General features: G+C 31.8%; 2 protein-coding genes across 5 annotated transcripts in view; one reads left to right on the forward strand and one right to left on the reverse strand.

Moving 5' to 3' along the window:
• LOC121128338 (uncharacterized) overlaps positions 1-23,929 on the reverse strand; it is a 124,495-nt gene that overhangs the window by 22,268 nt on the left and 78,298 nt on the right. The window lies entirely within an intron of this gene.
• LOC121128327 (uncharacterized) lies at positions 737-2,765 on the forward strand. The gene is made up of 7 exons (XM_040723915.2): positions 737-1,012; positions 1,072-1,238; positions 1,297-1,397; positions 1,463-1,687; positions 1,763-1,863; positions 1,918-2,111; positions 2,175-2,765. Exons 1-7 carry the CDS (start codon positions 841-843, stop codon positions 2,544-2,546), a joined length of 1,332 nt encoding a protein of 443 aa, XP_040579849.1. The 5' UTR covers positions 737-840; the 3' UTR covers positions 2,547-2,765.

The raw sequence follows: 23,929 nt of genomic DNA on the forward strand, positions 1-23,929 counted from the left end.
GCATCACTTTGCGTAATACTATCAGTCAACATGTAGCAGGTATTCCATTATTCAAAGCTGGTTTTACTATGAACAAGTCTAGAACAACAATAAATATACAGACCCTTTTCTTTCTCTTTTATTAAATTTGATTTTATAGAATCAATACTCTGCGGAGCCTCTATTAATTAAGCGCAACCTTGCCTATATTGTTTATGTCAATGGTTTTCAAACAGGTAGGCGTTATGGTTCTTTATAGGAGGCGACAAACCAGAAAAAATGGTAAAACTACTCAAAAATTTGAAAACGAAAAATCTCCAAAAACCAGATTTGATAGAAATAATTATGTCATAGATGTGAGATTAGCTTTTCAACTAACAAAGTAATTGAATATGGAATTTAAAATATTTTTGCATAAGGAAAATTTATTGACTTGTGCTCGTATATGCAGTTTTGATAATCAACGTTTTTCAAGCTTTTCCTGAAAACAACAAGCCTCAATATTGAAAGTACTGTTAGCTAGCAAATAAATACTATTTATACATTTTATTTTCTAACAAATTATTGTATTTCTAAATAAACTAAAAATATGTTTGAATGAGCAAGCCTTTTGTTAAATTAGTATACATATATTCCCCTTATTTAGGTACGTCTACTTGCACATACATTACCTATAATACTGCTATTCTATCCATGTTATGAAGGCACAGGTATATCTCTCAGTTGAAATAGTAAACAAGGAATTTTTGAGCCAGGTATACTCTCATCAAAATACAAAAACACAACAGCAGCTCTCCTATTCACAAAAACTTGAGTGATTCACTAATTAAGAATACAAATATTTATGTATATTATATCAAAATGAAGTTGTTTTCCACAAAATTAGAGGCGGATCTTAAGGTTTATGTAAGCTTATACATGTTAATGTTTTGCATCAGTTGGCTCCTTATCGTTCCCATGCTGATTCATGTACATTCCAATGATGAGTGCTGGCTCTTCATTACACCTCGCATGGAGTATGGCCCCAACGCAGGTATGCACTATGTCCAATGATTAATGCTCACATGAATATATCCATATACTTCAAATTAGTGTGTCATCTCATCGGCTATGGATCCCTTGTGATGGGAATAATTAATCTAGCCCTTTTAGTTGGCTTTATTTCACAATTATACAAATTCAAGAAGCGAAAAAAACAACCGCGTCACATGCGCTCCAAGGATTTCATAGAAAAGGTTGTTATGTTTTTTTCACATCTGGTGAGTAATTGACCAAATATGAGTTTAGCCAAAGTTATATTTTTTGCCTATTTATTAGATAAAAGTTCACATAGTCGGAAACGTACTTATCCTTGTTATTGTGGCTGTTATTACTATTGGTTTTGCCACTACTTGCCAGCATCTTCTTCGTGAAGTGAGGTATAAAATCCTTTAATAAATCACAATCAACTATTTACAGCTAGCTTATCAATATATTTTTCTAGATTCTTTGTACAGAAACGCTACGACATTACTCAGTACGGCTACCAGGATAGACAAGATAAAGTTGAAAGATTTGAAGACGAGTCGAGCTATCGGAAATATACCAATGGGCAAAGAAACGACTATGGCAGTGAATATAACATGCAACACATTTCCTGTCGAAGGGTTTTAATGGATCCAATCAATCATTTGAAAATCAAAAGGAATCAAGATTCATCCCAAAGAATGTGAGAAATACTAATGATGAGAATTCATTTGCAGTCAACCAATAGTATTTAATTATATTACTTTGTTTAATGCAGAGTCTATGGCGTGTATGATGGAAGTGATGAGTATACGGATCGTGGAAGTTTAGGTTCCAATACATATCGAGGGAACACTACACTCGAAATGTCTATAGCTGGTATGTTGTCTATTTCTTTCTTTCCTTGAATTATATGATCATTTTCATTTAAAGTATCCTGGATTCTTTTTGTTCTATGGACTGGATTGTTAATCTTTATGTTTTACAAGAGACGTCAGTACTTGAAAGCTCGACATTCAAATACTTCTTTCTTTGGATCAGAATTTGGTTCTCATGCCTCCTCCAATCGATCTAAGTCCAAAGCTTCATCTAGATATGTTCCTAAATCGGAATGTAACAGCTATCAAGTAAGTTTTGATCATTAATGTCTAACAATGGCTAATTATATATTAATATCCATCTCTTTAAAGAGCGCAGTTAGTCCATCCATGATGGGCTATGTAGATGAGATTGCCAAGTATCCAGAGAACAATGAAGTTATTCCACCTTTCCTGAGTAACTTTGAAGCAACTATGAGCAATGACAAACTGGAATTTGACAATAGTTTAATGAACGAGACAGATATAAATGAATACCTTTCCGAGCATGTCCTTGAAGAAGAATTAAATTCAGCCATCATGGGAACAGAGCTTGGCTCTCAATATGAACCAAATGAAGGACCTTCCATCCCTGAAATCCATATTGAAGACTATAATGAAAGCATCCACTTAAATACAAACCGAGTGAAAGGTCGACGGAGTGAAAGAGAAATCAATGAGACAAAACAGACAGTGATTCTTTAAAAGAATATGGCTTATTCACTCTTCTATTGCAGCATCAGCAGCAATCACCTACTACCCACTTCATTAAGGATTCGAATCCCTCGGCAAAGACTCAAAAACACTATTCTGCATATCAAAACTTATTAAAATATAAATTATATTATAAATATTTATATTCATCAGTACAAATTATCATGTGTAACTTTTTTGAATTATAAACACACCGTGTTCCTCTTTACAGATTCGTATAGAACCCTTGATTAACATTCTTAATGAATTGACGTTATCATTAATAATACCCACAAATCATCATTTATAATGTAGTAATAAGACTAAAAGTCATTAAATAAATTATGGCAATGGCACATAAATATACATTATTGACTGCAGAGCTCATTCATTAAGACTATAAATTACGTAATGGATGGGGAATAATTAAGTTATATACCTAATATGTATTTATTTATAGCCCTTAAACGTCTTACGGATATTAAAACACTTATCTATGTATATTTAATCCCTGTTTTTTCTATATTTTCAACTTAAATTACCTAAATTAAGAGATGTCGTACATCAGAGATAAATTCAGATGTAGGTACATCATTATTATTTAAAGGGATCGTTGTGTCTATTTTTCTCTCTCTCTAACTTCCGTCTTATAATAATCTAAAAACTTGAATATAATAAAGGAATTCTAAATATATTAACAAAATATAGAATGATATGGATAGGTATTTTTAAATTCAGAAAAATAAAAATGATTATACATCTAAGAAGATGTATTTTATTTTTCTAAATAATTTAATGATTCCAACTTCTACTGAATTTAGAGCAATAAACAGTCTTTAAACAAGATGATTTTCATAAATTGCTTGTTTATTCTCGTTGGGATATGTTTCAGGACTGTGTTCATTAGCTGACAGACCGCTGAACCGTCATAACCAACGTTCTGACTTATATTTGGGTAGGTTACAAATATAGAGTGCGCAACAATAAAATTGGCATACCTGGTTTTGTAGGGATTTCTTGTTTGTTTTTTTTCTAGAAAAAAATAACTATTGCACTTTTTCTATTTCTAATTACTCTTCGAATTTTAATTTTGTTTCTTTATTTCAAGCTAACTATTCTATATGAACCAAACTAAAACTCTGTCTAATTTTTGTCTTCTTTCAAAAGCTATAATACATTTACAATTGTCTTTTTAAATTTAGTGTTTTAGAAAAAAGTTAAATTTGATTAACTTCGAGACATCTCTGGGAAAATTTTGTATGTAAGACTGGGTAAAAATATTTTTGTTTATATTAAATTGTAGTTTTATGCGTGTGGTACAACTTCTATGAATGAATTGTTTTGTTTTTTTAATAAAAAAATAAATGGAATTAAGTATGTATTATTCAATTTTCGAATAATCGTATTCATTCTCGGAGAGGTACTTTTAGCACTTGTTTGAAAAGTAAATTATGAAACCAAAATGTTTCATCTACCATCTGAAAAAATTGCATAAGCATGTCAATCACTTCATAACATAACTATGCTCCCAACAACAGCTGACTCAGCTGCAGTGCCATCAACTAAAACTTCGTCGCTATATGTTATTAGCTAACTTCATCAATATTTTTCGGAACATTATACGTATCTCAAAACCTCTTTTTTATCAATTAATTGTCCATTCCATTGGTTTCTTCTAAGTGTGATGGATATTTATGGAAGGAATACATTGAATAATTAATATAATAATGTTCCAATCAATCCTTTTACTATGACAAAAATAATTTTTGCTTATTTGTAGGTATGTTGACAAAACATAAAAACAGCATATTTTTGTATTTTTTATATAATATCGATTATGTAATTTTATCTGTATAATGCAATGACACCAAAATTACCTTAATTGGTTGGATATATAGCGAGTAATTGCAATTTTTCGTTGTACAAAAATTAAAAACTTTTCTCGAAATCCTTTCCCTTTGTTTATGAGTAACATATATATGTTTCATCTATTTGAATACTAGTTGGCGCTGCAAATTTGAAAATGACGTCACAAATCATAATAAACATGACACATACTTATTAATAATAATAAAGAATAAACTTATTGAAAAAATAAAAATTCTAGAAATCTATGTTAATATATTATTTATGTAGTTTAATAATTATTAATTCACTAATAATCTCTATTTACAAAGAAGTAAATACTAATTCATTGCATAACTATTAAATATTTATATCCATTCTAGCAAATTTTACACTTTTTGTTACGAAGTCTTCTCTAAGAGGAGTATCCCTCTTTTCCAAATAATGTATACTACCATTCTTTGGAGCTCTTAATTGACATGATATATATTACTTTTTTTATTGCTGAAAACATACCAATAAGTTCTTCAGCGTCCATGTTGTTGCACCTTGTCGACGTAATTTCTCCCTTCAATCTTTCATATAAGTTTTCACTGTCTAATTCAAAATACTTTTTATATTGCCTCTCTAAAACAACTATTGTGGAAGAAATGCAAGCTTTCATCCATTTCCTCGTCATAAGTTTACCCAGCGCAGCTAAAACATGAAGTTGGGTTAAACAAGTAGGGTTATTAAAATCTTCATAATTTGTCAAAATAATTTGATACTAAAATTTCTAAGTCTGTGTTTTTCTTTTGGAGAAAAAGAAAGTGAGACAAATATTTCATTAAATGTTTTAGGGGCACTTTGGGAAATATAAGCTTGGGGTTGATTTCATTCGGAGGTATTTTGAGTTGTTTTGGAGACACTTTGAGTCTGAAGGTCATTTAAGTTTGAGGTATAGGGAGAAAGATTTATAGGCTCGAAAGCGTTAGGCGACCAAAGGAACGGTTTATTACATTCGTCTGAGAATCTTGTATTTTTATCCAAAAGTTTCTCAATTTTTTATATATCCTTAAGACAATCCGTTTAGCAGCAAAGTACATCAAAAAATCTTTTCATATTCCATATCTTGATTCGTATATTTCCTTCAACTTTCGTGAAGATTTCATTGCATTATAGTTTCGGGATGTTACATAGACAAACAGAATGTGTCCATTTCTGAGATCCTCGCTTGACTCTGGAAATGAGTTAAAATGCTAACAAAAAGGAAGGGGAGTAAGGAAGTATGTGGGTTGGGACTATGTGAGTGATAGAACTGTTGATGCATGGATTATCCAACGTGCGATGTATTACAAATTATAATTAAGAATACATATAAATGAATAACTTTCTACTGAAAAAATATAAATTACACTTGTAATATCTAATATAATTTCATTCATTGGATTATACTTTATTATAGTTTATCAAAAGTACTTTAAGCAAAGAAATCATTTCCTTTTTTTTTTTTAATTCTAAGTTACGTACAATTTTTAATTTGTTCATCTCATAACGTCTTTAGATATTATTCACTATGTATATTCGAGGGTGGTCTGCAAAGTTTCCTACTTAACTAAGATACATGAAATTCATTTTTTTTAACATGATCTCCTTGTAATTCTACAGACTTCTCCCAGTGATGCTCCCATCTCGTTATTAAGACCAAACAGTACTCAGTGTTTTTCTATGCAAAATAATTGTTCACAAAGCATCTTCGTTTGACGAAAATCTTTGTTCTCCGAGCACAATTTTTAGATACGGGAACAAAAAGAAGTCGCTTGGGGCTACATCTGCTGAGTAAGGGGGATGGTCAAGCAGTTCCCCCGTAATTCGTGGACTTACACCATGGTGTGAGACAGAGCGTTGTCTTGGTGAAATATGATTTTTTTTCTTGCTAATGAGGCCGTTTTTCCGTAAGTTCTGCCTTCAGCTTGTCAAGTAATGATGCATAGTATGCTCCTATAATGATTTTTTCTTCTTGAAGATAGTTGATTAAAGTATTTCACTGACTATCCCCAAAAAACTGTCGCATCACTTTCGCAGCCGAAAAAACAGGGTTTTTTTTTTTTTTTTTCTTTGGAGACGGTTCTTCCATTACAGTCCATTGTTTAGACTGTATTTATGTTTAGCACGTATATAATGGTGTATCCAAGTTTCATCTACAGTAATTAATCGGGACAAAAACTCGGATTTATTGCGCTTAAATTGCACCAACAAAGCGTTGGAAATGTTAATTCGAACACGTTTTTGGTCTAACGTGAGCAAAAGTGGCACCCAACGCGTGGACAGCTTTCTCATGCCTAAATGTTGGCTTAATATTTGACAAACACGTTTTTGGAGATGTTCATGACATCTGCTATCTGACTCTCTATTTAATTCGAATGTCGTTCAGCAACATTTCGTGTATTTGACGATGTTTTTGTTGGTAGGTGTAGTTTTTGGACGTCTGGAATTTTGATCGTCTCCCAAGCTCATACGACCACGTTTAAATTCAGATGCCAAAATTTTTACTGTGTTGGATGATATTACAAATTTGCCATACAGAGTATCCAAGTTTTCTTTGATTTGCGTAGACGTATTCCCTTTCAAAAACAAATATCAAATGATAGCTTGTTACTCAATTTTGTCTATTTTCACAAAAACCCTCACGTAAACTCACTCAAACGACTGTTACATAACAACTGCAGAATAGCTAAAAGTTTGGGAAATAACTGTCAACAGATGCTGGATAGATGTGACTAACTTTTGTTGCCACCTTCACGTTGAGGTCAGAAACTTTCCAGACCACCTTCGTAATATAATGTGCTATATGATAATTTTAATCAAGTAGTAATTTTCCTTAAAATAAGTCAAACATTGCAGTACCACTAATCCATATCGATCATCTAATAATGTCACATATTTCCGTTCAATTTTAAGCACCTAAATGAAAAAATAAAATAAACAACTTTCGAAGATAATGTTTGTACGGATTCATTTAGCCGTTCATTTCTTCGCTTCTTTTTATTGTTTTCCAAAGACAAATTTTAGTCCAGGATCAATCCTAAAACCAAGACAACTACCTAATCAATTTTTATCAAAGTTTAATTGGCTATAATAATAAGTTTTTGTTCAATAGAGGGCGTTAAATGTATCACAAAATTACTATGACTATTAAGATCATCAATAAGTAAAAATACATCCATCCATTCAACCAAGATGAATTGTGGAAAATGAAGACAAAATTGCATACGTCAAATGATTAATTAACGTCATTTATTGTACTTCAAAACGGAAATCTCAATAGGAAATACTTTTTGTAGCTCATTAACATTGGACAAAATAGATCCCGTGGTCTGCGTTTTGTTTAAAAAAAATTGAACTAATAGCGCTTAAAATTATTTATTTTAGAAATAAACGGATAAACAGAAAATGTGTGAATGGATATACAAGGCTACTTTTAATCGTTATATTATTCGCATAATTACTAGGTACAGAAAATATTGTCATTTAAAAAGTTTAATCTCCTTCTTAACTGTAACTTGTGTAATCCTATTGGTCAAGTTGCAACACTACATCTAGGTACTATATAAATACATTTGAATACGAACAACTGTGCCATATATCTGAATTAACAGTATTTATAATTTAAAGACATCATTCTTACTCATCCATCCATCTTCTTCAGAAAAAGAGAACAAATATTCATCTTCTATCTAACAAGAAGAATGGGTTATTTATATAAATGAATGAATTTCTTTAGTTCTTGGAATCAGAGCAAATCTTATGCTTTGCAATCACATGGAATTTTCCTTTTTCCGTTGATGTCTTTTTATTTACTGAAAGAAGTATTTTTGGGGCAAAATGAACTATTTTTATTTATTTATTTATTTTTGATTACCATTTAGTTTGGTACAACTTTAACAAAATAAAAACATTAATAACCTAAAGAACATTCAATAATCCTTAATAAATACGTGGCGATAAAAAAAATAATATTAAAAAAATCAAATAAAAAACAAAATGCTTATTTTTTTAAAACAAGGAGTAACAATCTAATATAGTCTTTAACAATGTTTTTCAACGGAACATTTTTTGTGTCCTTAATTGCTTTAAATGAATAAAGGTAATATTGTACTTTCTTTATAACAGGATGAGGTAGGATCTATTTTTGGGACGTCAGAGCGAAAAAGTCGTCCCTCAGAATATTTACTCCAAAAGATGATTCCACCTCCTTTGCAACGACGTTAAAAGCTGCCCGGAAAGCTTTGCAGTCATATAAAATGTGAGATGTGGTCTCCTCATCTACGTTACAGAAAAAACACCGCTCCTCTGGTTTCATAATAGAAGACACTTCAAGTGTACCTGTACAGACTCTCTAAGTAACCCACTTTTCAGTTGGAACAAAATGGGGTTCGTAAAGTCTCGACAAATTTACTTTCCAGCCACATTCAGACCTCTTTGTCTCCACAGACTCTCAATTAATTTGACTTCAGATCTTTTCCACAATGACCTAAAAAAGGAAAGAGCATTTCTGAAGGTACATTCTTTTTTCATTTGTAATTTATTGGGGTCAACAATTCATGTCAAAAATAATTCTTTTATGCTGCATCCTAGCCAAAATCCGTTACATTTTCCAATATCCCCTACGGTGTTGAACACTTGGAATGTTTTGCAAAGACTTAAGAATCTGTAATATTGAGCTTCTCAGAGGTATATTTTGACATAGAGATAACTCAAGCTTCTGTAGAGTCTATTGAACATCGCAAAGAAGAGAACTTAAAAATTTGCCACGGATAAGATGCTGCATGATTGGTTGTAGACCATCATTAGCAGGATCCTGTCCTAAGACCTCGAGAGGTACTGAAAAGTTCCACAAATCTTGTTTTTGTAGACAATTCAAAATCCATTCCGCCTGAATTGCCCTCCAAAAACCTCTCAAATCCCCAATCCTCCAAGTGCCTTTGGGGTATATATTTGTTTGCAAGAAATATTTCTCTTTTTCTCGAGATCTAAAAAGGATTGGATCGACTTTATGCCATACCATTTCCTCAGAACATATTACTTTAATAGTATGGATGACTTTAGACATTATATATGTATTCCAGACGTCTATACGTCCCCATCGATGAAAGCCTAGATGTTCTATATTTTTGATATGGAAGACAATCTTTTTTTTAAATAGTTGCTTTGTTGATTGAACAAGCCTTTTGCCAATTGTTACTCCTAAACCCTGATGTTAATTTTCACCGAATAACAAAAAAGTTTCCAAAATAGCATTTCGTTTCAAGACGATTTCTGTTTTATCTTCATTGATTTCCAGACCCGAGAGTTTTTCAAACCAAGACAAGTTCCGAAACATTTATATTACTACATATATCCCTAAAAAAGGGATCTACCGCAATAATAAACAGAATTGCTGCAACGGGGCCTCCCTGCTTAAATCCTCGGCCAACGTTAAAAGACATAGCATTCGTACCATTGCCATACCTTGTAGCAGATTTGACCCGCATAGTCGCTATTGCCCGTGCCATAATATCTCCAAAATCTTTTGTTTTCAAGCTTTCTATAACATGGCGATGATAAATTGTGTCAAATACCTTTTTAAAATAGTAGCCTTCTCTTCATTTTCAAAGGTAGTTTGAAGATTAGCAATAAATTCTTCTCCCTATAACGAACCCCCTTTGAGAGGCGTGTAATTTGTCAGTCAGTGTCTCCTTTAGTAGTTCAGTATTGACATATGAGAAAATTGTGTACAGAGTATTTTGAAGGGTTATTGGTCTAAGGTTACTAACAAATCTTGTATCTTTATTATTTTTTGGAATAGTTATGAGTAATCCATCGTTGATATACGTCGGAAATATGCCTTCCATAATATTATATTCGAATAACTCTTTTAAAACAGGGGTTAATTCTTGATCAAAGATTTTGTATAATTCAAAGGAAATCCCAGACGTTCCCCGAGATTTTCCTTTTTAGGCACAGTTTTGGATAGAAAATACTATTTCTGCCACATAAATATGTCTATCTGTGGCAGACACTGACTTGGAAATATTTTGGAATTTGATTTAATCATATTGTTAATCATTGAAGGGTTCTTCTCCAGTTTATTCCATCATCAAGATCCATCAAATCTTTTTTCTTTTTTTTCACGCTTCCATTCGGAAATTTTTGCCTTTTCTTGCCAGTTCTATTTTTCTAAATTTTACTTTCGAACGGGTGATTTCTTTTTTTAGTATCGATGTTTTGTCCCATTTTGATTATGTTGAGTATGTCTACTTTTCTTTTGACTGTTTCTCTTATAGAGTATTTAATTGCAATCTCCTTCCAGGCGTTTTCCATACTTTCTATTTATTTCAATATAGGTGAATTCTGGTATTAGTAATGACATTGACCATTTTCCCTTGACAGTCTGAATTACTTAAGATAGAGCCGTTGAGTCTCCATCTCTTACGTTTGCGTCTCCTAATTATCATTTCAAATTGGGGCCCTATGGTTAGATGTCCTGATATTGAATTAGGAATTACTTAAAAGTCCACTGGTTTTATTGCATCCACTTTTTCTATAAAAGAATAGGTCGAGTCTGGAGGTAACTTTCTTATTATTTGGTGTATTGGTAGATAAGGTGTATAAGTTATCTTTTTGGAGTGCAGCTGTGCAGTCAATAACATTTTTATCCATCATAATTTTCTTCAGTGCTAATTATTCTCCATTCCATTTGCAGTAGTATCCGCCTTTTTAAGTTTTAGGTTTAAGTCAACCGTAATAATTGTATTCACGTTACTGATTTAAGGTCGAAGAACATTAAAATAAAATTCTTGATAGTCTTCATTAGGGCCATATATTCTAAAGATATCAATTTTCGAACCACAGTTTTTTATCGGTAGCATAGATTACCACTCGGATATGGATACCTCATGATGGGTGACAAGTTTTCTTTTACCAATATATCAACCCCTCTTTTAGCGCTACCTTCTAAAGATTCAAACAGAATGTATCTCTCCTTAAAACCATAACAATCCTTTATACTTATCTTGTGTCGCAAAGAACAACATCCGACCAATTCAAATTGGAAAGATATTTCATGAGTTCCCTCATACGAATATTTGAGATAAGAAAGTTTACATTTATGGAGACAACATAAAGATTCATTTTTTTACTTAATAAAAAAGAGGTCGGACATAGAAAAAAACCCTCCAAAGTATGCTATACATCAGATTTCATTCCGTAATAGTGAATGCTTGCTTTATTTTTTCAATATTGACGACCCCCCAGGGGTCTTTGGAGAAGTTTATCTTCTAGTGCTATTAGATTTTCCTCTTTTGGGGCCTATCAAATCATTAACCAAAGAAGATCCGAGCTCAGTATTTTTTCTTCCTCTACTAATAACCTTCAATTTATCTCCATTGCCAGAAACATCTTTTGCTGAACGGAGCAATTAATTTACATTATTAAGATTTTTATAATCATCAATATTATTTGAAACTTCAGGATTTCTTTTTGAAATATTGCAATCTCCCAGAACACCACGGCCCTCGAAACATCACCATGCTTTTAAGCACCACAATACTTTGAAACATCAGGACTTCGATTTATTATATTTTCGTCCTCTCCCCTAGGATTAAATGTCACAGTAGACGGTAATTCTTCATTTGCAACATCCACTTCTTGACTTCTACTATTCCCAACTACTTCAAGTACTTTAAAAGCATTAGAAATCCCTTCTAGTTCTAGCTTATCGTGGTTTAAACTATTTTGTGTGTTTTGCTCTTCTTCAGGAATTTCAGTATTTTGGATGTCTCTGATTCTTTAAGAAAGCTCAGGCGCTCTTTAATTTTTGACTGCAATACTTTAGCATACGCAGAATATTACACTCTTTTTGATTTACTATCTAGTCTCGTATGACCAACACTAAAATACTGATAACACCATCAAATTGGAGAGTTATTAATTGCCCTCCATTAGGAACAATTTGGGGAATTGCATCAGGATTTGCTTTGATTACGATCATATAATTAGAACCTCTCATCATATAGGATATTTTTAAGTGATCGGCTTTAGAAGTAGGTGGGCTCTCCAATTTTTCCAAATTGGTATAACCATTCGACTATCATATTTTCATATTTGACTCTTCTAATAGCGGTGTGATATTCAATTTCTTAATGACTTGCCCGCTAATCTAATCTGCACCTTTCACTGTCATTTTAACATCAGTTGAAATACCCCCATACAATTTTGTAGTTGTTTTCTACGATTGCTTGAGACGCGTTGCTCGTCTTCGAACATCAATTAAGTTTTTGTTGTAAAAACCCTTACGCATGGTACATGCCCATAGGAGTACTTACGATTTGCAGCATATAATTTCTCCTAAGCAAATCCAAAAAAGACTGCAGCGTCGACAAGAACGAATGTATCCCATTTGAAATCCATATTTAAGTTAATGGCACTAGAAGCTGATCTAATCAATCTGTCATTACGAGCGTTGGATCCGGGTTCGAAGGCTCCTCCATATCACTAAATCATTTATCACTTGCAAAAAGAGGGTATTGAATCAAACGCATTACAAGGAGAAGAAGAATCCCTTCACCCTAGAAGGGGAGAAGACTAAAGCTTTAACCCAAGTAGCGAAACGAGGACCCACGTGATCAATCGCTGAAAAATGTATTGGTGCACAGAAACTTTTTTTCTTCACTAGAGGTTGTTCTGTTTAGTTATTATTTGGAGATATATTTAAGAGTTATGATGTTATTTAATATATGTTATTTTTTAGAAGATGCTCATTCGAAGTCCGGAAGACGGATTTAGATGAACTAGAGAAGATTTTTGATATATGGAGTTTTATTAACCCAATAATAAGTTTATTCTATTTCAAAAATAATTATGTTTATTCTGGGTTATTTTTTCAGATATAATTAAGTGAAAATATACTTTTTATATTAAACTATGGAGTCCAAGTCAAGTCTCGAGTCCAATTTCTCACCTCCGACAATAATTGACCCCTGTATCTTAAATCATACATTTATTATTATAATAATAATCAATCAATCATAAATGTATAATTGAAAACTCCGGCCTCTTCACAGTATACTTAAATGAGAACTTGATTAGTTGTAGCTAATACATAAAAACTAGCTAAACCCTTCGATCCTAAGCAGGAGAAAGGAGTATGAAAGAAGTTGATCATTTAGTATATCCGTAAAAAAACTAAGTTTCTTTATCCCCAAACTTCTCCAAAAGAATAAGTTCTTATTTGTACATTTGGAGTAGAAATGATTAGTTTGATTTTGTTATAGTGTTTATAGGAAGGGAATGCCATTACCAGCCTTCATTCTTTGAGATCGATCTTTGAAACGAAGCCTGTGTGAGCTCCACAGTTATGTTTACCACGTAGCTTACTGAAGTGTATTCATACATATCTTAAGAAGTGATTTCGTCCTGCAAGCCACAGAAGGAGCAAATTTTCATATATTTCGCTTTCTTAGACTTATTGGTGAATAATGAAGAGTTTTTCATCCTGTAGCAGAAGCATTTTTCCTTTTAACTTGTGAAGGAGTTTCAGAAGATAAATTTCCCATGGCAAGGCATCCAATCCGTTGAAAACTCCTCTTGACTAAGTTTGTTTAAGATCATATATCTATTCGTTCAGGTAGTGGAAATATTTGTCTTTATTTTGGCTGTCTAGGCATTTACTTTAAATAATTTTAGGTGAGTGGATACTGTTACAATGATCAATGATTTTTTTTTTTTGGGGGGGGGGAAGTTTTGAATAATTTGGGCTATCCTTTAAAAAATAACATTTCTATATCTTGCCGGTCTTTACATAAATATTTAAAATTGTCAGACTGCCCCCCCCCTCAAAATAGTCCATGAGCTGTCACACATAGCTGTGGCGACGAATCTGCCACAAAGTAATCCTCTTACGTGATTTGACATCAACAGGATATGCATTAGATAGACCTATCATTTGATAGGTCTATCTCATTTGACTTAGACATGAAACTTTACTCTCACTTGGAAATTAATGGCTTTGTTGAGCCTCTGAATATTAATTTGATTTGCGAGTGACTTAGATATTGTTTTTATTAGTTTTTAATAATAACGAGTGCATTCACAAAATTTGTTGAAATTTGACAATTCAAATAAAGTATTTTCGTAAGAGATTTAGTTAGCGATAATTATCAATGGTTTAGTTAGTGGAAATTACGAATTTGTATGTAGTTGAAATGAATAGTATAACTCATTTTTTGAAATATACTAAGATCCTATGTATTTTTTTTTAAATGTTTTCATCAGTTGACTTTTGTATTATTTAAAGTAACTGACTACGTATTATGCAAAAGGTTACTACATATAATGGTGTTTATATTAATTTATATAAATCAAGGACCTTCATTTAAAATTTGTATAATTTAATACTCAGACATTGATTTTTACATTCATAAAATTATCTGTTCAAGGTTTTTTTTTCAAATATTTCCGCTTCCCTTGAAGCATCCACGTTGCTAGCAGAAAAATTTCTCTAGTTGAAAAGACAAATATACATATAATTATGAAGTCAGCTCTTTTTTATTCACTTTAGATTAAGATAAACATTTTCTTACACGGACTATACTCCTACATAATACGTTGATTGCAGGGCCGCTGGAACAAGGGAGAGGGGTATGTGTTGTATTAGAGGGAGATACGAAGAGTAACATTGAGATATTATTGTAAGTCCTTGTTGGAATCAGAGTAGAATTGAGGATCGAGATCGGAGTCATTCTTTCCTATGTTCTTTTATTGCCTTCTTCCATTCCCCACATCGCCACAGCTGTTTTCGTCAAACTAATCTAATGAAACGACATGACAGCTAAGCTACTCTCCTCTAACACATTTTTCTAATAGTCAGGTTTACCATATTGATTTTCGGCTTCTTTTTTAATAGGCCCAAAATACATGCGATTAGCATCACTGTTTATGACTTATGAGTAGAGATGGGATTTTTGTAAGAGCACGAAGAGAAGGCGGGAGCCAGACTAATAGTAGCATTAATTAAACTAATCTTGTGACAATCAGCTCCCTGATGTTCTGTCTTCAAGAATTAAATACTAATAACAATAAATTTGGAAAATAAAAACCCCAGTTCCATGTTACCATCTCGAAGAAGCCACATCCACTTCCTAAGACATATTTTATACATCTCTGATTATAATAAAAATAAAGAAGAGTCATATTCTAATAAATACAGAAGGAAATTCGAAATAATCCTAATATTTGAACTGATCCTATCTAGGACAGTTTTACTTAGATTGGATAAATTATGAGGATACCACCTTAAAAGGATTTCATCTAGAATTAAAGCACTACAAAGAAATATTTGAAAAATTATCTTTTAGTCAAGATGACATTGAAAGAATTAAGAACTGCAAAAGTAGAGCGGGGTATTCACGCTTTAAAAAAACAATAAACACCCTTACCATATTTTTGGATAAAATTGGTAGATTAGAAATAAACGATGGAGTCTTCCTTAATATTAGAGAAACGGAAAATCTAAGGAAAGAACAAAATCCGATTGAAGTACTTGTTGAAATGGTTTAAAGATTGATTGATAGGCATTAGAGACATCATGGCGAAATAATAGGTGATACAGAGGATGTGCCACATAATGGAACACCAGAAAGTGATGAGGATATTGAATGTTTGGGTACAATATTGTCGGGTAAGCTGAGTCTTAAGTTAAAGCCAAAAATAAGTTTGCCGACCTTTCTACAAGTTAGAAAGGAAAAAGTTGAATTAATTTCTGATATGCAGCTGATGAATTGCTTTAGGTGTCTTAAGCCTAGGTTACCAAATCTAAGTGCCAAAGAACTAGTAGAACTACTAACTTACACTTTTAAAATTTTAGGAAAGAATCGGGACTGCCACAAAGGACTGGGGAAGTAGAAGAGTGACTTATGAATTAGAGAAGGACACCCCAAGAATAACTAGAGCTTGAATTGAATTAGCAAGAACCTATCAATAACAATCCTAGAATTAAAGAATCCATAAATCCATAAAAAGAAAAGCCGCTTACGTCAGTGAACTATTCAATAAAATTATGTAATTGACCTTCTTTGAGAAAATGAAAAGATAAATCATTTTCATAGAAATAAAGTTCCATAGCAGAGAAAACTGGCTAAAGGGATAATTTTTTAATTTTATTTGATGAATAAAAAAGAGAAAGTTAATTAACCGATAAGTTCCAAAGCTTAGAAAGACATAAGACTTTACGCCTAAAGGAAATGAATTAAACGCAATAGGTCAAAATGTATTAGTCGGAGAGTTCATCAAATGCATTTACCTACAATAGAAACAAGGGATATTCCGAATCCCTTGAATATATATTGGTTAGTTACAAATCCCTTGAGGCTGGGACATATTTTTGGTAAAGAAGACGGGAGGAAGGGTCCTTCTTTTGCAAGGAGGAAAGGGAGACTTCAAAACTTTTTTTATCAAAATGTAAAGCAACAAAGAAAATAAAGTCTCACATGGTACATAAATTTTATCTGGACTATGACACAGTGCTAAAAACTTCTCATTTGGCTTCAATATATATTGGAACCCACCCAGAATATATAAACTCTAAATTCTAAACTATTATATAATCTTAGAAGCATAATTTAAAGCTTAACTTAATTTCTGACCAATATAATTTCTTAATGAGGTCAATTTTCTTTAATCATATCCCTAAAATGTTAAAAAATGTATTTTAGTAGTTATTTAATTGTAGTTTTCTACTTTTCTTGTTGTTATATATTTTTTATTTTAATATTATATTTTTTATTTGTGTAAATTGTTTAGAAAAAAATAGAATTAAATAAAGTGGTGTATCTTCTTTACCAAAAACAAACAAAAACTAAACAAAAAAAACCATAAAACCACAATAATTTAGCATTATGATATAAGATTTATTCCTATTTAGAAATCCCTAATCCTTTTATTCAAATATATATATACATTTACAAAATATCATAAATCTTTTGGTAGTTTTCACATTATGTACAACTGTGGGACTATTCTTCATTTCACAATAGAGAATTACTGACAAATTAACTAGTGACAATTCAAATTCAGCCAATCAACATCCAGAAACTTAATCATGACATTATCTGTTTTATATAAAGCTAGCTTTATATATAAAGAAAGATAAACAAAGAACTTGAAATTTTTGTTGTTGCTTATTATAATGAATTCAAACTGTTTGATATGTTTTATTTTAAAATATACTAAAATTGAATTAAATACACTTATTTTACACTACTGTATGCAAAAATGCATGACAAATTTCAATTGGGGGGGAGGCTAATTTTAAATCTTAAATTATATGTAGAAGATACATTTATGGTATAATATATGTATAAGGGCGAAACTTCCTAGAGCGAAATTGCCCGGGGCGTAACATCGTAGAACCCTTTTAGAAAAGGGAATTCTATCAAAATGTATGAAAGGATGGAAATATACACAAACGCCACTCCATATCTAGCAAGGAATAACTTAATATCAATTATCAATTCTACATTGACCCCAAAATAGACTTGCCCTTAACCTCCCTATTTGTTACTCTCCATATTTCATGAGCACACAAAACTTGTGATTATACTTAGATGATCTACTTTCAAAAATGAACGAATTATGATAGTAGCTTTAGAGAATGAAAAACATTGTTCAGGTTACAATTACAAAAATTATCTCGCCCGTCTAAGTCATATTTTTTTACAACTCCACTGATGATAAGTACTGCAGTCTTTTCAATCCTCATGATTCCCACACCACAGTAAGTAGCTCGCAGGTCAAATCAGGTCCAAGGATGGATTTCAGTGTATTGCAAAATAAATAAATATGACTCAAGTTCAAATTATTAAAAATGTCGAATCAATTAGACTTGCCTGGATTTTGAATTTGAATATCAAATTACCATTGAATGTAACTTTTGAGAAAAAAACAATCGCGGATGTAACCAGAATGTTTTTAGTATTGATATATCTTTTACAATTATATCTATCCCCCCTTTATTCAGCTGAATACTTAACTGGAATATGGCGGGCATCATAGGGATTTGGAGGTTGTATAATATTTTTTTTGATATTAATCCATGATTTAACAGCTATGTATCGATTACTTTACCAAATAACAGTTGATTAAATTTAGTAAGGAATGTATGTATCTATCTATACATAACTAAATAATATGTACTCGTTACAAGTTCAAGTTCTCAAGCCTTAAAGATAACTTTCTTCACTTTTTCCAAGGATAAAAACTAATTATTTTTCCATTAACATTCCCTCTTTCAATAAAAGGTAAGAAAAGTCTTAAATCAACTTATGTTCAAGTGTACCACCTATTTCTTCCATTTTGACTAATCCATACAAATCCGCGGTTTTCTTTGAAAACAATTAAAATTTGTTAGACACACACAAATGTATGTCTTTGCATAAAAATGGGGATTCCACATTTAACATATTTATCTTTTAATTAAATGCCAACCACAGAAATCTTCAAGATTTCTCACAAATAAAAAATTACATGTAATGTGAGGGAAAACATAGGAAATGCGTCTTAGTTATATTTCCAATTCTCAAGAGAACAGCTCTTTTGAACAAAGTGAAACTTTATGGTTTTTTCTTATCTCCTTCTCCATGTTTCAAGTTTTTATTATTATGTTACATTCATATAATATATTTACGAAGGGTCTTAATTAAAAGACATCCAGTTTATTTCATTAATTTTTTTTTTTTTTTTTGCGTGTTAATTTAGTCACCAAAAGTTGAAATATGCCCCTATAATAACGTCTACATTGTTTCAGCTGATTGTGTTTAAAACAATTTACTGAATTGTAAAAAACGCACATAAGTATTTAGTACTAATAACGCGTGTGAGATGATCGAATCTTAATATAAATGAATAATTATAAATTTAACTCTCCCTTACTTTTTTGAGAAATGTGTAAATTCCAGGTTTTTTTTTTTTTAAATCATGGTTTTTTTTGAAAAACATGGATAATAGGAGTGTCAAAATAAAAAAAAGTACATTATTAAAACCAAGGTTGGTAAAAAAAATATATACTAACCTTTACTAGTAATAAAATAGTTTACAATGTACAAGGGATCGCATTTTTTGAGAACAGGAAAAATCCACATAATAGAAAATCTGCGTTGTACTGACACTTTTTAATACTAAAACCTGTTAAATGGGATATTTTTTGTCCTTTTGCATAGTCCACTTTTTACTATTTTTTCTTTATGGTTAGAACAATAAAAACATTTCATTCATCATAAATTATTTATAATATTGTATGCCAGGCAAAATAATGGTAAAATTTAAACTACTAAATCGGCTATTTACTTGATTTTTAATCTGGTTATTAGAATACTGTAAAATTTAAATAATTATAACTTCACCAATATTTAGTCAGCCATAAAAATAATTCTAAAGCCAAAAGTTTAAAGTCTAGCTATCAAATCAAATATTTGCGGGATACTCCCCCCTTATGAAAAATCAAACAATTCTATTATTATGAAAAGACAAACTCTCTAATCCTCTTCCTAATGTCCTTTTATATTTCGTATTTAATATATGTACGTTCTTCCTTTTTTCCGTTAGTACAGTAATTCGTTTTTTGGAATTTTTTTTTTTTTTTTTTTGGTGTAATTTCGAATCTACATTCCATACGTGAAAAAAAAACTTTGAGACACAGGGAATCGATCTTGGTTTGTGAAAAAAATTAACTTATTCGCGAAAAAACAAACTTGCCCTCCATAGCCCAGGAATCTGGTCTGATCATAATTAAGCATGACCTTAATTACGTAACTTAAAATTCTGAACAACTTTTATTTTATGTCTATCTGTCTCCGTTAAGGAAATAAATACTCTGGTTATGCATTTTAATTAGTGAACGGACGGATGGACAGTCCCGTAATTATATGATAGTAGATAGATATAGGCATAGTATGAAGGAACTCATCAAAAACGTCAAAATTGTGTGAAAAAAATATTTTAATGCTTTAAAGTTTAGGTATCAAATAAAATATTTACGGGATATTCCCCCCCCCCCAATCTCAAAACATTTCCTTCCATTTTTAAATGTGGATTACTTAAATGTGTAAAAAAATATTCTTACTTAAGGATCCAATAAATGTATCTAATTATTTTGTTAGAAATAATAAGAAGTTTTAAGCTATTTAACATATATTTGGAAGTAGTTTATAGATATATAACTGCTATCAAGTCATTTTTTTCTTTTTATCAGTCATGAAACGTTATACTTAGCATCAAAATACTCATATCGATGCCTGTTCGACATCACATCAATTATTCAAAAATTGGTAAGTACATTTATTATCATACAACTACATAATTTGAGTCAAGGCAGATGAATTTAAAGCAAATCTAACAAAAATATTAAACCCTGTAAGAAGTTCTAGCATATACAATTATTTGTTTTTTCTTTTTTAGATTTTTTTTTTCATTTATCTGTCATTATCTTAAAATTCAAATACGAAACAAAACTTCCAAACTTCAAAAAATTTATCAAACGAAGAAAAGAAGCAAGCAGAAAATTCAATGACAACTTGGATGCTATTCTGACACAAGGTTCTCCTTTTGTCAGGGCATATGCGGCAGATACAATCAATACTTTTAGAATTCATGATATAGTTGATGAAGAGAAGAATAGGAAAATTGAACGGGAATGTAATTTCAGTCTTCGACTTAAAAAACTAGGAAGAAAATTTGGTCATCCAACCACAGGGGTTAAGCTTATAATGGTGGATGGAAAAAGACTGGTAAAAAAAGAGGATATCTTGAACTATTTTCATGAGTGCTTTCAGAATATTGTAGGAGGGGATAGAAAAAACTTCCCCCGTGCAAGGAGACACAAGGGAACAATCTTCGCAGAAGACATTATTGGAAATTTTATAGAAAATAAATTTAAATCCGATAAGGCCTGTGGACCTGATGGAATAATTGGAAAAGTTTATGTCGTGGCAAAGAAGGAAATTGTGCCTTATTTAACGTGTATTGCTAAATCTATGGAGAAACACGGCCGTCTTCCAAAAGTGTTGACTAAGGGAAGAATTGCTCTTATTCAAAAAAAAAAAGGTAACGGAACGGACTTTAGTCATTGGAGGCCCATAACTGTACTTAATGAAGCATATAGAATTATTGTTGGAGTTTTAGGCAAACAAATTGAGCCAATTTTAAACATGAAGTGCGGTCCAGAGCAAAAAGGTTTTCTTCGTGGGAGGAGAATCACTGATGTTTCTTGGAACATTCAGGCGGCACTAGAATCGGTAAATGGACGTAAAATGTATGGGGCGGTTATAGCTATTGATTTTTCAAAAGCTTTTGACTCTATCAGACACGTTTTTATTATGAAGACTGTTAAGAAAATCTTGCCTAAGAAATTTTATAATCCGATTAGGGCTCTACTTTTGAATGGAGCTTCAACAATATCTATAGGTGGGTTGGAGAGTAAACCAATTGAATTGAAAAGAAGTTGCCGACAGGGATGCCCGGTTTCTCCTTTACTTTTTGTTGCGGCAATTGAAGAACTCAATAATATTATCAAAAGGAAATATGGCGGATTTGGTATTCAACTAGGATCGAGCAGGAAAATAATTGATATGTATGCAGATGATGTGACTCTTATGGTAGAGGCTAAATCGGAAAGGCAACTGATTAGAAGGATCGAGATTCTCTTGGGTTGCTTAGAGAAGTTTGAGATAAAGTCTGGCCTTGCAGTCAATAAGTATAAAACGGCAATACTACCAATTGGTAAGTGGACTTCGATATCTTACACCGAAGTTTGAGGTTACGCAATAAGAGATACTTTAGAAATTCTTGGGATTAAGTGGGACAGACACGGAGTAACGTTAAGAAACTGGACTTCCCTTAACAGTTTGATCTATAAAAAATTAGCGGAATGGAGAAATTTTAACTTACAAACAAGGATTGACTTATATAACACACAAGTAATTCCATGGATCTTGTATAAAGCTACTTCGTCTCCGATAATCGGAGAGCATTCGATTAAGGAGGAAAAAAGTTGGCTTGAAAAGTTATTTTATAAAACATACATTCCGTCATTAAAAAGAAGCAAAGAACAAATTGGAGGTGGACTTGCCACGATTTCTACTATCTTGCCTAAAATTTACAAGAAGATTTTTCTTAATTTAATTGTGAACCCAGATGTTGGTTGGAAGTCTTGTATTTCCTCGAGTAGGATTTGGAAGTGGATTTTGTTTGGAACGAAAATGATAAATTCGCAAGTGGTCCAATTCTCTTCTTTTATTGGGGCAGCTCATAGAATTTTGTGGTTAAACGATGTGGTTTTTGACTCGAACTCGACAATAGACGTAATACATAAGAACAGGGGAAAGAGGTATTTCTTTAAAAACCATGAAAATCCAATAAGCATGGAAAGGGAAGCGTTGGATAATAACGTAATTTCAATTCATGATGTAAAATGTGATAATATTTTCTCGAAAGGGAAGTTTTTTTTTCCTTTGCAAAGGACAGCAGCAACACACTGTATGCTGACTCCTTGGCCTATGAAAATGGGTTCGTTTAAAAAAGTATCAACTGAAGCCATCACGGTTTGTGGAAAATATCTCCGTATTCTTAGTTTGAAGGACGATTGGACAAGTCATATAATGAATTCGACTAAAGGAATTGCCGATGGCAGGAAATTCACTGCCCAATTTCAAGTGGCTACGGGCTGTATAATTTTTAACGATTAAGATGTTTAATTCTGTTATTCATGCTTTTGCTGAGTGTCCTTTTTTGCTGTTATTGAGGAAGTTTGTTGAATGGAACTTGGAAGGTCATATAAACACCGCACCAAACCATATCTCGGCCATAATTCTTTTTGGGCTTCCAAAAATAAGTTAATTCCTTCGAAGAAGGCTAAAGCAATCGGGTTTGGATTACTTAACTCTAAGGCTTATATTGCAAAAAAGTTGACATTGAAGGAACCAACAGATGGAAGGGAGTTAAGAGGCATACTTATTGCGGCTGCGTCACGATACTTGGCTTTTGAATTGAAAATACCCAAGGACGATACATTGACGTTCGATTTAGCGCTGGATATTATTCGGTATTTTCCGGAGAACTCAATTAAATACATAAAAATTTTAAATCACATTATCAAGATATTTAATAGACATAAAAATAGGCAAATCCTAGATACTTAGTTTTAGATTTATGACTTTTTTGGTTATATTGTGTTTTTATTTGTTGTTGGGATTTTTTGTTAATCTTATTTATTGTATAGATTTTTAGTGTAACTAAAGTGGTCTTTGTTTTTGGGAACTAATTTTAAACTACAATGTTTATTTATATTTTTACTAAATGTAATTTCCCAATTTATTATGATGTATATTATTTTTATTTTTTTAATATTATATATTGTAAAATTAAGACCTTAAAAAAAAAAAAAAAAAAAAAACTTCCTAAACCGAGTCACATTCGCGATTAATAGGTTTTTTTGAATAAAAAGTGGAGCATTGTGAAGTTGTGAACCCAAAACACTCTCC

This window comes from Lepeophtheirus salmonis, chromosome 1, assembly GCF_016086655.4.
Source record: "Lepeophtheirus salmonis chromosome 1, UVic_Lsal_1.4, whole genome shotgun sequence".
NCBI lineage: Eukaryota > Metazoa > Arthropoda > Copepoda > Siphonostomatoida > Caligidae > Lepeophtheirus > Lepeophtheirus salmonis.